Below are 13,800 nucleotides of genomic sequence, written 5' to 3' on the forward strand. Positions count from 1 at the left end.
CTGGTACCTTTCACAGAGCAATTACAGTGCAAGGAGTGCCTCAGTGTACTCTCGCTGAAATAGGTGGGTGGTCGTTCTGTGAATGCTTGGCTGAAGCTGGAATGATGTGGGAAATTATAAACTGCAGTACTTACCTAGTTTTGAAAACTGACATTTGCTACTTTTAAAAAGCACTTTCAGTTTCCATTTTTACTGCTCTTTGCAGGCTTTACAGTAGAGTAACAAAGATGATAAAGAAGTTGAAAAGGCTTTACTATTTCAGCTGGCCACAGTCCAACATCATTATGTCTTACTTTAGGCAAAACATTTGTTTCAAGCTTAAGGAAAAAAGTATCAGCCTGAAGCACATTTCCATGAAGTGATAAACAAATTGTTGCATCCCTGGCAAAGAATAAGATGAGTCACGCTCGCATGACTGGGAAGGTGTTCAGAAAGCTCACCTTGTACAGGCGTCACTACTGTCCCCTTGAAATGCGGATTTATGTGTATGTTCTTCGGTTGCTGAGGTGTCACTGGAGGTGGAGTCATCATTATTCTAGGCGTTTCTATCTGAGGGGGCATATGTAGCCCTGGAGGAGGAGAAGAATGATGCTGATGCTGTAAAGGAAGCAGAGATTGTAACTGTTGCTGCTGCTGCTGCTGCTGTTGCTGCTGCTGTTGCTGCTGCTGCTGTTGTTGCTGCTGCTGCTGTTGGTGCTGCTGGAACAGACTCCTAACAGGTTGCTGGTGTGTTGGAATTAACCTCTGTGAATGAGTCTAAAGTCAGACAAAAGAATAAAGTCAATAGGCTTTAAAGTTAAAATATCCTGACATAAACCAGCACAAAACCAAGACACCTCTGAAGAATGATTAAGGCCAAATATGAACAGAAAAACTTCTTTGCCATATCATCAACTGGAACTGTTAAGAACTATCAGTACGGGAAAGCAAAGGAACAATCAAAGACATTCACGTGAAGGAGAAGGTGGCAAAGAGCAAGGAAGCACACAGGGAATGCAGTCTTTCATTCACGTATTTTTAACTGTCTAGTTTCATATGTAGAGTTCTGCATATGTCACTGGAAACTGTCATCAACTGCAATAAGGTATATGTGATGATCACTAGAAATCTGAGTCCTAGTATCAAAACAAATCCACTAACTTTTGTCTCATGTATAGAAGAGCCTCTCTAGGAAAACAGAACTAACAGTAGCAACAAAAGTCAAAATACAAATTAAGCTAGATTCTAAGATATCAGTGCAGCACACCTATCCATACTGCTTGAAGAAAAACTACTTTAAAGATACCTTTCAAAGGTACCTTTTGTAACATAGAAGAAAGTCTCTTGCTGCTCAACACTTTCAAACACAAATGGCCAAAATCAGTTATAATTACAAAAAAAAAAAAATCATGTTTCTCTTCAGAGACATTCTTCTGCTTCTGAACTCACTGATAGTAGGTATCAGTCCTAGCCCAGTAACTAAATGGCAGTGCAAGAAGAGTCCCAAACAGGCAACCTTTTAGTAACAAAGATGCGACACATCATTTTTTTTCAGCAGCCATATATATAAAGCAAAGCAGCTACGAATTATGCACAAGAAGATATTGTGATGAGCACAATATGGTTACAACATTTAAGATCAAAATAACTAGCAAAGACTGCAGCAATACAGAAGAAAAATTATTCCACCTTCACTGTTTTAAAAGCATGAAATATTCTACTGCAGGGCTCTCAACCGCTGCGATATCCACCGACTCCTGCTAGTGATCAGCACCTAGAGTTACTGCTGTTGGAAAAAATCCCCTTTGTTTAATACAGATGACCTTGTCCTGCAAAGACATACACAGGCTTTGTTCTACAATCTCAGCTTCCAGTACATTTTATGACAGTTAACAAAAATAAGCATGGGCTACCTCTTGATCACACACTTGCTGGGGTTTTTTTTTGGATGGAAAAAGTAACATCTTACAGTTTGTGATACAAAGTGCAGGGGGAAAAAAGGAGTAACAAAGCTAAATTTCATGTGAAATCGCAAGACACTAATTTATCTAGTGGTGATTACCTTCCTAGGGTTTTATTTGCCTCCATAGTAGCATGGTAGGTATACACACAGATTTTTTTAGAAGTATCAGCAAAAATATTAGTTTGACAAAAAACAAGAAATATTTTATAGAATCATATTTTTTCAAACTAAATTACTATTGATAATGTGGAACTGAACATGTTTCCATGTTGCATGTAGAGGACTTCTCAGAGGACTTAACTTTTTCCTCCAACCTGATCGCGTTGTATGAGTGGAAATCCACTTTTCATTTGGAGGCCTTGAGATTCCTCAAGTTGAGGCTGGTAACAGGACTAAGCACATACTTTCACAATCACTACGTTACGCAAAGCCCATCTTGCCTAACAGTGCCCTGAAAGAGCAAAAAGTGTCCGTTGGAATATATATTCCACCTTTGTAAAGATTCACAATTTAGAATGCATTTCTCCACAATTTCCTGAAAGTATGTTAAAAGAATACTAAGGATTAAAAGGTACCATTGTTGATGGCTGGTTTGGCAGCAGTGCAGGCCTGTGATCCTTCATTCTGCCCCTATCATTATTGTCTCTCCTTTGTTCTCCCATTCCGTGGCACATAACCGAGCCTCCTCTTCGCCCTCCTCTCCTTGAGCCATACCGTCCCTGTTTAAGCTGCCTTTCCCTCTCTTCAAATTCAAGTAATGCTGCTTTGGCTTCTGCAGAAAGTTCTGTTAAAAGAGAGAGATGGGAAAAAAAATATTTTAGCTTCGTGCTGAAAAGATGGAGAATATAATGAAAAAAACATTGCTAGGACTAAGGAAGCATCCCTGCAACTAACATAAAATTTGCAGGCACTTTGATCTCCTTTAGGTGGCATGTTAACATTTCATTAAAGACATCTTTAAAAGGAAAAAGCACAGATACTTGTGTCTGTTGCACAGTCAAAAAACAGCAGGTAAATGAAACAAACATGAACAAAAAGGTTTGGTTTTTTTTTAAAATGCTATTGAAGTTTGCCTTATGCTGTAAAAGGAGTCTGTGGTTCCTCTTACATTTGTGTTATGCTAAACAACATCTCACTTATCTGCAGAAATGTCAGGCAGCACAATGAAACCCCCAGCAAACTTTACAGTAAAGGCTATGCTGAGTCTTCCATATAAGCAGATTTTATCCGCCAGATTCTTTTGCACTTTCTGGTCACTGAAGTGTTTTTGCAGTATGTAATTACTTAATATTTTATTTATTGTATGTGGTTGAAGAACCAACTGTACAAGTGATAATTCCACTTAGAGAGAGCACACTTCAAAATCTGTGCTCAGCTAAGTCAGATACATGGCCACTGATAACGCCCACTCAACTCACATGACAGGTAAACACCAGAGAACGGACAGTACTCAATGAAGATTGCCAAATTTGCTTGAAATCTGGGACAATGCTGATAACATTAAGAGAAAACCATGCAGTAACAAGCCCAGGTAATTAAATTACTTGGAAATATAGAAAAAGTCTACAACAAACTTCAGGAAACACACTGTGACAGTATGAGCAGTGCCACTCACCAGGTTTCAGTTACTTAAAGGGGATAAACTTTAACCCAAACATGCAGCTGAGGATTTTGCCATGTGCCAGTCAGATCCCTTGTCACCTCTAAAATTGACTTCTGCCTCTAACAAGGCAAAATTAAACTACTCTCCAAGAAACACATTCCTGACAAATAAAAACATATTTTGAATTCATATAAATGGCAATTCGTGCAAGAATTACATTTTTTCATTTAAAAAGTCTGCTCTTAATGTTAAAGGAGATTGGGTACAGAGACCACTTTTCAGGACAAAGTGGTTTTACTTGCTAATACTACACATAATGGTTGTAATATCTGAAGATCAGAATAAAAATAAGTTTGTATCTGGCAGCTGAGACACTACTGCATCTCCACACTACATATCCTCCGTCAAGAATACATAACTAAAGCAATTAGAAAATTATTAAAATTTCTTATGAGTCTAATAGCCAAAGCTACTTCAACCACCATCTTAAACGTCTTCACAAGTAATCTCAATTAATCTTTGAAGTTGAGGATTGACAGAAAGGCAGAAAAGAGTGAGTGCCGCGCATTGCCACTGCGGCAGTTGTTCTTACTTGGCTACAAAAACCACCTGCACGACTGAGCTGCAAAGACTGTAAATTTGCATGTCCCAGTTTTCAGAGGTATTCAGCACCTCCAGAAAGCAGGAGTTTTTTGATTTAAAAAAAAAAAAGTTTACAACTTGCTGACTGTCTAAGAACACAGCAAACATGACAGACTCCTAAAAGCCCAGGATCTGCCATATAGTTTCCTATTTCACTTCTGCACGTTGGTGATGAGACAAGTGTGTCTACCTCCTTTTCTCTCCCCTCTCTGACACTGCAATTAAGTGGCATAAAGCCTTAATTTACAATCACACCAGATATTCTTACAAAATGCTACCTTTGCCCTAGCACCTGCCTCAAGAGATTGGCAGAGCCCAAGACAATCAGGCTTTATCAGGAAAATCTCACAGCATTCTTAGAAAGGGGCAAGGAATCACACTCCCTCAAGTCTTAGTATGGTATTACATGTGCACACTATAGATTTCTGAGGAAAATTAAGACAAATGTACTCTTGTCCAAAGCAATCAAAAGCACTAGATGCGACTAAAACAACAACCTTATCACTCTTTAGCTATCAGGGATGAAAAAAACTGGTTTCATGGGAAAAACAGAGCTCTGATTTCAAGCCTCCTTCCTGTCCAGACCTGAAGAGCAAGTTCAGTTTCTTCAGAGGCTTGCAAGTGTGAAAGGGCTAACACGGGCTTTTAGTTGGTCTGCAGGAAAGAAAGACCACTAGCTCCCATATACTTATGGGATGTAATGGTGCCATTACATTGCAAAGCAACAGCTCTCCTCCTTTTAACCAGAGAGGATCCAAATCCTGCAGGTCATCCTGGGCATGCTGGTAGCTGGAAAGTTTTCTTTTTTTTCCAAGAATAGGACAGACAGGGCAATTTTTCTGCCATCTTCCACACTACAACCCTGAACTCAGCAAAGTAGTTTGGAAAGCAAAGTTCAGTCATTGCAACAAGTACCTACCACTGATATTCATTCAAGATGATAAGAAGCTATCTCCTATTAAACAGATTAGAAGTCACATGTGAGGAAAGCAATTCTTAATGAATCTGGGAATACAGCTAGGCTTCCTACAAGGCAAGATCATGTCTGAGTCTCTCAGCCTCTTGAGCACACATCGAAGGACACTGAATAGAAACAACTTCAGAAGAAAGAATGGGCTGCTCCAAACAATATGACTTCAGAGGGCTCCACTGATTAAGCTTGGGAAAGGGATGACAGCATCCAGGGCAAAGTCAGTCCTGATGATTTTTGATGTGTGCAGGTACTTTTCACTCTCTTTAAAATAAAAGCTAATAAATTGTTTTCCTACTCTCTTTACACAAACTTTAAAGGCTGTGTCTTTAAAGGCACAGTCCACGTATTCTGTTTTTCAGCCAGAAAAATGAAACTGTGTGTAACACTGACCTTGGAAAAAATATCCCAACCAAAACAAAAACCCCCATGAATTCACTGCAGCATGCATCATTACATTCATACTGCATCTATGACCACAGAAGTACAATATAACCATTTGAAAGTAAGATTACATTAACATCAAGCATACTTCCCCCACAACATGCCACTGAAGGCAACAGTGTCCTACCTGTGAAGAATTTTACTTACACACAAAACTGCAGGTTCAGAGCCTCAGAGGCAGACTGCAAAAGTCTTATGCAATGAACTAAACTCGTGAATACCTCAAGTGCTTTAAATTGCTATCAGTCACCATGCAGCAAAATAGTCAGCTCAATTATTAGGTGGGCTGTTCATCGAATTTGAAAGCATTGTGCCACACGTACAGAGATCAAGGAGAGGAGATCGTGTGGAAGACAGTTTTGCAGGGAGGGGATCAAGGAAAATAGTCCTTGTCTTCCCTGAAAGCAAGGTCAAACTGCTGTCTAGAAAAGAGGTAATGAGCAGAGGAAGAGAGATCCTCCTTCCCTCCCTAGACTCTTCCAAAGCATAGCCAGGTATTCACATGAAAAGGCCCGCGGTTTCTCCCTGGTTAAGAGCTTGTGTGTGTTGTGACCAGAACACACTGCGCCAGGCTGGATGCTGCCATGCCCCCTGGACAGTGTGGGCAGGCTGCTGCAGCACACGGGCACTGGCTCCTGCCTACGCCAACCCTGAGCACAGGTCTCTGCGGCTACATCTGCCTTGGGTGGCTCCCCGAGAGCAACGGCATTTCAAATCTCCAGGTTTGAGAATCCCAGAATTCCTATTATCCTGGATAATGCAGACATTTGCAACATAAATCACATTCCAGAACAGCTATAAAAAAACCCAAACATATACATTTACATATATATGTAATCTAAATAGAGAGCTAGCAAATGTTCTCCTGTAACTTTTTTTCTCCCCATCATCCAGACTTGCAACCTGATTACACTATGTGCACAGTGAAACCATTCATTTTAATTTCCTAGCCTTGCCCGAAATCTCAGCCACTAGTTATCAGAGTGAACATGAGCCAACTAAGCAGGACATAACAAGAAGTACTACCACATCCAATAAACTTTGTTATCATTTTGCAAATGGCTCTGCATAAGTGTAGGGTTTTGTTTTGGTTTTTAAATTAGGTACAGAGAGAATACTTTGGTTTGGTGATGCCAAACAAAGTCATTTTTCTTCACATTCCTTAACAGGTAACTAAATCCAGAGCATGATGACAATTCCAACTCCGGGAGGACTTCAACTACCTGCACTGAAAGAAGTAAAATATTTCTCATCAAAGATGATAAACTCAGTATCTCTAGAAATTAATTGCATAGTTGTACTACAACACCTCTCCTTTAAACTTTTCAAAACCACTACTTACATTATCTTGGATAAAGAAATGTTTAGGAAAGATCTCAGCTACATTCATGACAATACTCTGTATTTTTACATATTTTTACCAGCACTCACTTATTCTCATCTTGACTGTACAGTTCTCACACACACAGTTAATGCAGTGAATCAGCAATTATTTTTCCAGTGTCTCTAAGTGTCAAGATTAATTTCACTATTGCTGGTAATAAAATGGTTTCAAATGACATCTTTAATCAGCAAGTAAGAATGCACTCCTCCAATAGAGACAAGCTGTCACAAAAGGTCACCAAAATGTGACAGGATGGAAATTACGTTTGTAACTTCAACTGAAATGTTAATTCCTCTTTAAGTGTTTTCTCAACTATGTCCAGATTTTGAAGTAAGGAGATGCAGATCTGCAATTAAGTTTCATTTTTAAACCAGTAGCATCTGCAAAAATTTGCTCTATAATCTCAAAAGCAAGCAGGTATTTATATGCAAACAAGTATTTTTTTATGTTTAACTTTCCACCACATGGTCAACCATTTGGTCTCTTTATCAACAACTTAACATGAAAACCTAGTACAAATAGAAACCATTTCATAACAGCAAGATTGGTTTTTTGCCAAAGATAAGTTTCAGAAAAGCTCTTTAATTTATAGATACATCCACATTAGCATCATCTTTTCCTTGTATCTCAGAATCACTTAAAACTACACTTAAAAATAAGTCTAATTCGAATCACTGTTCCTTTAACAGTCAAGCTACACTACAGGTTTTCTTAGCCACAGCACCTTTGTTATAGAATTAAGGCTTCTCAATTTTTGCAGGCATAGTAAAAGCCCAAATTCCTTGCAACTGAATTAAAGAATTAGGAGGCTATGCAAATCAAGAGAAAAATCCCTAGAACCAACATCCTTTGCAAAGCAAGGCTTTTAAGGTAAGAGGAAAATTTCATCAGGACGAGTTCTGGCAATCTAGGTATGTGCGCTAGGAACATAATTCCAAAATGCTCTGTTGGCCCAAAGACACTGACTGATCTGGAAAGAAAGCAGAAGCACCCAGCTACCAAGCTCATGCTGCATGGCCCCCATCTTAAAGCAATCCTGTGTAAAGAATTCATCCCTACAGTCTGGCAAAACTTGAAGTATCATCAAAAAATTCATTGTCCCCCAGTGGTATCTGACAATTAGCCAACAATATCTGACAATTTGCCTTCATTACCAGTTCACTTCTCTTGCATATCTTGATTCTCTTCAAAAGATCAGGGCTTTTTCTCCACAGTTTGAATTGATATTTTGGTTCACTAGCAAAACTATGAGAATGGTACACCTTTCTGAAAGTAAAACTTAACTTCTGCCCATCTCCCTAGTATCACCTTTTTAACTTGACTTTTTATTATTATTATTTATTATTACCACCACTACCATAAGGCCAACGTGAAGAGGCCATATAGTTATCCCCAGTGGGGCAGGTACAACACCAGTACCAGATACTTGAGTATCCATGCTACATGAGGGGTCTTGAAGTTAACTCTCAAAACCAAACACCAATGTGATTTTATTTATAGACTAAAACAGAGCAGCTGCAAGAAAGTTGCAAATCTACTGCTTCTTCTGAACTAGCAGTGGCAAATTCATCAGCTACATGGAGCAGTGTTCCTAGGAACACACACACTTGTGTTATGCTTCTCAAATACCAAGAAAATACACCCTTTCAGACACTGCCTAAAGAATCAAGGTGGTATAAGAGACCCAGATTGTTCCATGTTAGAAAAGTTGAACCCAGAAAACAAGGGTTTCCATATTTTTCTAACACACTCTCCAGCAAGTTACAATTTCTCTAGGCCAATCCAACAGTAGGAATACAACAGGTTCACAGCACGCTTATGTTCCGGGGGGGAAACAGCAAACATGCAGGTATTTCACAGCAGAACACAAGTAACAAGATTTGTGTTATCAACTGAAAATCTTCCAAAGATGGAAGTCCAAAGGAATTCCTTAAAATGTATTCCACCACAATATGTAGTGAAGCACAGATGAGAGAGCTGCTGCTTGAAAACAGGAACGCTTTTAAAGACACCACAAAATTCTCAATGAACAAACCTTGCGCTGGTTTTCAAAACATGATATGCTTAAACATTATTCCCAAGGAGACAGACACTACACATACTACAACACATTACACATGACTTTGGACAACTTGGATATAGGCCAGTCTAAGTTAGAAGGTGACGGTTCTATTTTTTGCCATTAAACTCTTTTCTAAAAGTTTTGGCAAGCCTGTCTTTTACTTTTTTTTATTACAGCTCTTCAAAATAGTCCATTGCCACAAAACCTCACCCAAAGTTTCTGGAATGTTTCTCCTTTCTCTTGTCACATCTGAGAGCCTAATTATTGTTCCTTCTTTCCGTTCAGTTTTGAAACGTAATCGTCCAGACCCTTCGTCATCATCCTCCTCTTCATCAGATTCTTCTTTTGTTTCTTCTTGAAGTTCCAGAGATTCAATAGCTGCCTGAATCACAAAATACAGAGGACATGCAAACTGAATAATCTATTTTCTTGTCATCAGTGAGTGTCAAAAGACAAAGCTTTCTTTAAAGGTCCCATTGTACAAATTTTGCAGGCATTATACATTATCCTCATACATAACTCAGTGAACATTTAAGAGCTCGGTGAATTTTTTTAAAATATAAAGATATGAATTATATAATAAATTATATAGTAAAATCTATTGAGAAAACCCATTTTGCTGCAATACTTAAGAGAATATGGAAACTCCAGTTAGAACCACCATCTGATCAGTAGCTACTTTTGCACACAGAGTGACATTTTATCACTGAATGGACTAGGATGCAAACTTGGGATACTACCAGATTCAAGTAATACAAACACTAAATCATTAAATTTTTTTTTTATTTGTTAACAACTGTCAGTAGCATGTTGTTAAAAAAAAAAAACAAACCCAACCCAACAGATAACCTTACATCTCAATTTTATTCCTCTAGGTATGTATAACTATACTTGTGTTTATTTTTTTCTACTCCTTGAATACTTCTCAGTTTTAATTCAGCAATTGACGAAGAGAACGTAGAACAGGATTGGACAAAATTTGAATATACTGAATTTGTATATTGAAATGCTATTCCCTTGTCCTCATTTAACTTTCCAGTTCTCACTATAACAGAGAACATTTATTTAGATGAAACAGTGTCCCAAATGAAAATGGATTACTCTCCTCCAAATTAAAAAAAAAAAAGAAAAAAGGAAGAAAAAGAAAAAAGGAAGAAAAAGAAAAAAGGAAGAAAAAGAAAAAAGGAAGAAAAAGAAAAAAGGAAGAAAAAGAAAAAAGGAAGAAAAAGAAAAAAGGAAGAAAAAGAAAAAAGGAAGAAAAAGAAAAAAGGAAGAAAAAGAAAAAAGGAAGAAAAAGAAAAAAGGAAGAAAAAGAAAAAAGGAAGAAAAAGAAAAAAGGAAGAAAAAGAAAAAAGGAAGAAAAAGAAAAAAGGAAGAAAAAGAAAAAAGGAAGAAAAAGAAAAAAGGAAGAAAAAGAAAAAAGGAAGAAAAAGAAAAAAGGAAGAAAAAGAAAAAAGGAAGAAAAAGAAAAAAGGAAGAAAAAGAAAAAAGGAAGAAAAAGAAAAAAGGAAGAAAAAGAAAAAAGGAAGAAAAAGAAAAAAGGAAGAAAAAGAAAAAAGGAAGAAAAAGAAAAAAGGAAGAAAAAGAAAAAAGGAAGAAAAAGAAAAAAGGAAGAAAAAGAAAAAAGGAAGAAAAAGAAAAAAGGAAGAAAAAGAAAAAAGGAAGAAAAAGAAAAAAGGAAGAAAAAGAAAAAAGGAAGAAAAAGAAAAAAGGAAGAAAAAGAAAAAAGGAAGAAAAAGAAAAAAGGAAGAAAAAGAAAAAAGGAAGAAAAAGAAAAAAGGAAGAAAAAGAAAAAAGGAAGAAAAAGAAAAAAGGAAGAAAAAGAAAAAAGGAAGAAAAAGAAAAAAGGAAGAAAAAGAAAAAAGGAAGAAAAAGAAAAAAGGAAGAAAAAGAAAAAAGGAAGAAAAAGAAAAAAGGAAGAAAAAGAAAAAAGGAAGAAAAAGAAAAAAGGAAGAAAAAGAAAAAAGGAAGAAAAAGAAAAAAGGAAGAAAAAGAAAAAAGGAAGAAAAAGAAAAAAGGAAGAAAAAGAAAAAAGGAAGAAAAAGAAAAAAGGAAGAAAAAGAAAAAAGGAAGAAAAAGAAAAAAGGAAGAAAAAGAAAAAAGGAAGAAAAAAGGAAAAGAAAAAAGGAAAAAAAAGAAAAAAGGAAAAAAAAAGAAAAAAAGAAAAAAATCAATTTCATTTTCCCGTGCTGGCATGGTAAAATTAATGTTCAGAATGTTACACAAATTATATTTGATTTCTAGAGTTGAAAATTAGAAGTGTTATAATATAGTACAATTTTCCATAAAATATTTGGTTACTGTGTATTTGGTTATTTTTTGTACAAGCCTACTTGCTCATTTCTTAGAGCCTGCACATGCATTTTAGTTCTTTGCAAAGCCACTAAATACATCATAACTTATATGTTGCTTGAGGAGAGTTAAAAAATGAGTGAAATGTAACATGCAAAAAATGGTCTAATCTTCTAATTAACCAGATTGGTGCAAAAATTTATATGAAAAAGGCACAGCAGTTGTGTCAGTCAGGTGGACAGATACTAAGTCACAAATGAAGAAAAAGAATTAATGGCAGAATTAATGGCAACAGATCATAAATTTCCTTATCCAGGAGCCCAACTTCATCCAAAACCAAAAAGGAACATGGGGAGTAAGATCAGAGACAGGATCTGGCAAGACAGTTTCTACTTTAAAAGACAGCATATCATATGAACTCAAGCTCAAAGCTTCTCCAACTTTGGTCTGATGAGTAAGTGATCTGTATACTTAGTTACTGGGCTTTAATGGGCTACTGATCCCAAGTTACTTTCATTTTATCATCTCCTTATCTCAGAATGTGTTTATCCATTCCAGGCAAACATTTAAGCACTACATCTCCTGACCTCACAAAAAGCTTTAAGGCTTATATTTTAAAAAGATATCTATTTTTATATGACGACTTTATCATATCAAAAAATGCAGCTAAAAACAAAAGACAGGATAGCAGGAAAAAAAAAAATCCTTCAAGATTGAAAAAAATCCAAACCTCAAAACCAAACCCAAATTAAGAACAACTGGTCTGATTAGCATAACCATGTATAATCAAAGCGCCTCTGAGGACAGGCAGTTGAGACTCATGGAACAGAGGAGGGATGTTAGCAAGGAAAGAGATGCTAACGTGGTTTAATAAAAACAAACAAAAACTAGGGAGAAAGACAGGGTTAGCATTTCACTTTCAAAAGAGGGACTCCCAAAAGAGAAAGGAGTAGCAATCTCTCTATCAAATTTATGTTTTTAAATATTATAAGCCCCACAATTTTAGTGTCCCAATGTTGTCTTTAAAAACTTTCCCTTCAGTATCAGGATTTGGAAGTCAGAACTGGAATGGCTGTTTTGCGAGACACGCTCTCTCACTACACTGAGCCTCCTGCTTTACTTTAGAGCATAAACCCCAGACACAACCACTCTCTATGTCCATGCCCCTTAAAAGCTATGTTGGAATTCCAGTTTTTATTCACCAAAGACTGGTCTAAATCATGTAATCTCAGCGCAAAACTTACTCGTGCAAGGCTCTATGCGTGGCTCAGACTGCAGAATCAGGACTAGAATGGTTAATGCAGTCTGCATTGTCCTGAAAAATTTTGCAATGCTTTAATGAAATGCTACAGAAAATACCTGTGGAAACTGTTGTCTTTTGATAATTATTCAGTCTGGAAAAAAAAAATCCATTAAAAAAAAAAAACCACACCAAAAAAAACCCCCAAAAAAACCCCAACAACAAAAAAACCCCACCAAGTTGTAAGACACTATATTCAAGACAACTATTTTTCTATGCAACAATAAAAAACATTTCTAAAACTTTTCTAGACCAGCATTATTCTATTCTTCGCCACTTATATCAATTCTGTAGTCTTCTGGGTCTAACTCACTTTATTCATCGGTATAAGGCTCATGCCACCTATTAAGAAACAACAGCCGTACAAGCGTTAAGTATCAAAGACAAAAAAAATCAAAGGAGCTAATGAAAAAGCAGGCACCAAGGAAAGGCAGGGCTCGAGAATGCTAACTGACCCATGTCCAAGTCTGATTACACGTATTATTGAAGAAGTTATATTAGTTGCAATGGAGACACAAACATGTCTGACAGGCAACCATATGTTCTCTACGTATAGCTCCAGGAAAGGTTATCTGAGCTGTGTAGGAGCATACAGCCCGCAATTTGTTCAATAGTTGTACCATGCAAGACTTCTTTAGATCATCTTTTTCAACTTCCAGCCTAACAGGATGAGTTGTTTTGCCAAGATTACAGTATATGAATGGATTCTATGTTTCAAAATAAATTTATACAGGAAAAGACACAACTGCAGACATAGAATTAATACATACTAGTACTTACAGGATTCTATTTAATACTTGCTAATCATTAATATCTCTGAATATACGTAAACAGTCCTTGAACAGCCCACTTGAGGTCACTTGACTGGACTAGCCAGCCAAGGCTTCTTAGCAGCTCTCCTCAAAGGGAGCTTAACATTTCCCATTACGACACCTTGCACAAAGCTACCAAAGAGCTCTGCTGACTCTTCCTTATGAAGAAAAACAATAACCTTTCTTCTATCACAAGGTCAGAGTTTTCTGCCATCCTCATTAAATAATTATGCCATAAATCCCAGTCACTGACCAGAACTCCCCATGCTGGTTATGATCTGCAAGAATGCTCCTGCTCCGAACAGCTTGCCACACAGTCGCAGGACTGATACCAGACATAGGCCAAGGA

At 37.0% G+C, this 13,800-nt stretch overlaps 1 protein-coding gene across 13 annotated transcripts in view; it reads right to left on the minus strand.

The window, feature by feature from the left end:
- The window catches only part of RBM33 (RNA binding motif protein 33), a 108,558-nt gene that overhangs the window by 68,199 nt on the left and 26,559 nt on the right, over positions 1-13,800 (minus strand). For 11 of the 13 annotated variants that reach the window (XM_075144151.1, XM_075144155.1, XM_075144150.1 and 8 more), the window contains 3 exons: positions 9,258-9,429; positions 2,518-2,726; positions 441-756 (listed from right to left, as the gene is read on the minus strand). In XM_075144151.1, coding sequence (XP_075000252.1) covers positions 441-756; positions 2,518-2,726; positions 9,258-9,429 — 697 coding nt within the window. The remainder of the gene's footprint in view (positions 1-440; positions 757-2,517; positions 2,727-9,257; positions 9,430-13,800) is intronic. The other 2 variants (XM_075144157.1, XM_075144156.1) reach the window with 1 other exon arrangement.

The sequence above is a fragment of the Calonectris borealis genome, chromosome 2 (assembly GCF_964195595.1).
Source record: "Calonectris borealis chromosome 2, bCalBor7.hap1.2, whole genome shotgun sequence".
Taxonomy (NCBI): domain Eukaryota; kingdom Metazoa; phylum Chordata; class Aves; order Procellariiformes; family Procellariidae; genus Calonectris; species Calonectris borealis.